The sequence below is a fragment of the Vollenhovia emeryi genome, unplaced genomic scaffold (genome assembly GCF_000949405.1).
Source record: "Vollenhovia emeryi isolate VEMERY1.0 unplaced genomic scaffold, V.emery_V1.0 DF940917.1, whole genome shotgun sequence".
NCBI lineage: Eukaryota > Metazoa > Arthropoda > Insecta > Hymenoptera > Formicidae > Vollenhovia > Vollenhovia emeryi.
In genome coordinates, this window is record NW_011965449.1 from 1 (window position 1) to 2198 (window position 2198).

The 2198-nt window shown below is 58.2% G+C and overlaps 1 protein-coding gene across 1 annotated transcript in view; it reads left to right on the forward strand.

Annotated features, from left to right (window-relative positions):
- The first annotated feature begins 9 nt into the window (after window positions 1-9).
- Window positions 10-2198, forward strand: part of LOC105555652 — a 3484-nt gene continuing 1295 nt past the window's right edge. The window contains exon 1 of the mRNA XM_012002677.1: window positions 10-2197. Coding sequence (XP_011858067.1) covers window positions 339-2197 — 1859 coding nt within the window. The 5' untranslated portion in view covers window positions 10-338. The remainder of the gene's footprint in view (window position 2198) is intronic.

Consider the following 2198-nt stretch of genomic DNA (forward strand, 5'->3'; position numbering starts at 1 on the left):
AGAGTAGTAAACCCCCCGACCGGGGACGGGCGGTGACGTCTGTACCTGACCTCTGCCGTGGACTACGTGGGTGCGTAAGTCCGGAGTATTCCGGCAAAAACCACAGGAAGCGGCAAGTTTAACGTGGGAAAACCGCTCCCGATCGTCCGTCTGGAGCCTAGCCGGGAGTTGAAGCCAGTATGCCGGGCGCGTGCATGGAGGGGCCGCGTAGCCAGCGGACCCCTCATACCCATGCGGGGGGGAGCTCACTCTCGCGAGCTCTAGCCCGGGGATAGAGTAAGCGGCCGGTCGGTACGGTGCGCGCTCTGTTCCTGGGGTGAGCCTAAACCTCTTTCATCATGGTGGACCTGGCCCTCTCCAGGAATCTTTTTATTAGAGTCACAGGGTGGGATAGGGGTGGCTCCCTGATAAGCAGCCTCTCTGCTTCCCACCATGTAAATAGGGATTATCCTACCCGGGGAAGATCCCTCACCGAGGTGAGGGTGCCACGATGGCCGAACCGGAGGAACCTAGTATCTGCCAATATGCCTAAAACCTCTAAAAAAACCACCAAAACAACGAAGAAGAAGGAGAAGGACGACCTCAAGGGGCGCGGCAACGCTCCCGCGTTCCAATGGGGGAGTCAACAAGCGAGAGAAGAGGCGGAAAAGATAGCCGCCGACATGACGAGGGCTCGGGAAGAGGCGGATAAGGCCGCCTCTGCCGAGCTTGAAAGGAGAAGACGTGATCTCCCGTCTACATCGACGGGACGAACGAAGGCAGGCCCTGCCAGTTTCAAGCGGAGCCTGGAGATGAACCGGCAACCATCGCCGGAAATAAATGTGCTCGACGGCTCCGATACGGAGACTGAGGACACACGCACGAGGGAGAAAACAGCCGAAGCAGTACCGGCAAATGAGCACTCCGAATCGGACGCCGACATGCTTGATGAGGAGGAGGATGAGGAGCCGAGAGAACGCCGAGGTCGCCCCCCGACTGTCGGCAAGTATCTGATGATGAGGCAGAGACTCGCTGCATCTAGAGAGGTGAAACTCTTGAAAAAAGAAGCCAGGAGCCTAAAAGAAATCCTGGACAGACGTATCCTTCCCAATCTTCGGGACAGGAAAAACATCATCCCCGAGAGGGAGGTAGCCCGCAAGATGGAGCCGATGACTCCAGCGCAGATATCGGCGGAAATGACAGCCCACACGGACGTGGTCTCGAAAGTGGCAGAGAGATCGAAAAATTTCCAGGGTGTCATGGTCCATCGGTTGCACAAGGCAGCTACCATGATCAGGGCTGGCACAAGGGTTCTGGCGGTCAAAGCGACAAACCCTGAAGAAGGGGAAAGTCCCGCGGTAGTGGAAGGACTATGGAGCAGGATCAAAGAGCTGGAAGACCAAGTCCTCCAGCTGAAATTCCTGCTCATGCAGAAGACGCAGTCAGAGGGGGCTGCGTCCACGAGGAAACGGAAGATCCAGAGGATGGAGTCTTCTGACGAGGAGGAACGCGCTGCGCGGCCGGGCGCACCGCAACTTGGGGTGGAGCAGATGGACACGCAAGCAGACGAAAGAGCGGCGGAGGGCCTTGCACCGCATACGGTGGCGTTTAGGCCAGTACTACGCGGCGAGAAGAAGGGGATCGAGGGTCCTACAGAAAGTAGGGCCCTCGAGGATGTCAGGAGAGTCCTGAAGGGGGTCTCCGTAGAGAAGATTCTGACGGGAGATGCCAAGACCATTCGTGAAAACATTGGGAACTTGGTCACGAGGTGCGAGGGCGCATTGGCGATATTCCCTCCAACGGGGGAAAAAACAGCCGCCGCCAAGCAAACAAAGGCAGCCGCGAACAACCAAGGAAAAGGGGCTGCGAAAAAGAGCGAGCCGAAGGGCCAGGCAAATAAGAACGCCCAGCCCAGTAAGACAAAAACGCCGACAACGGCCAAAGCGACGGGGAGTGTTCAAAAGCTCCAAGACAAGGCAGGCGGAGAGGTTCGGCCGACTAAAGCGAAGTCGCAGAGCCAACCGCTGGCAGGCAGATCGAGAGAGGGGACCCGGGAGAATGCGACACAGAGATCCAGATCCAGGTCGAAATCTCAAGGCGCCTGGGTCGAGGTGGTCAAGCGAGGCCTCCGCAAGAAGGACGACGCGGGACCGAAAGGGACGGCGCCCAAGGGCAACGTGACTGCCCCGGAGAAGAGGAAGGAGCCAAAGAAAACCGGA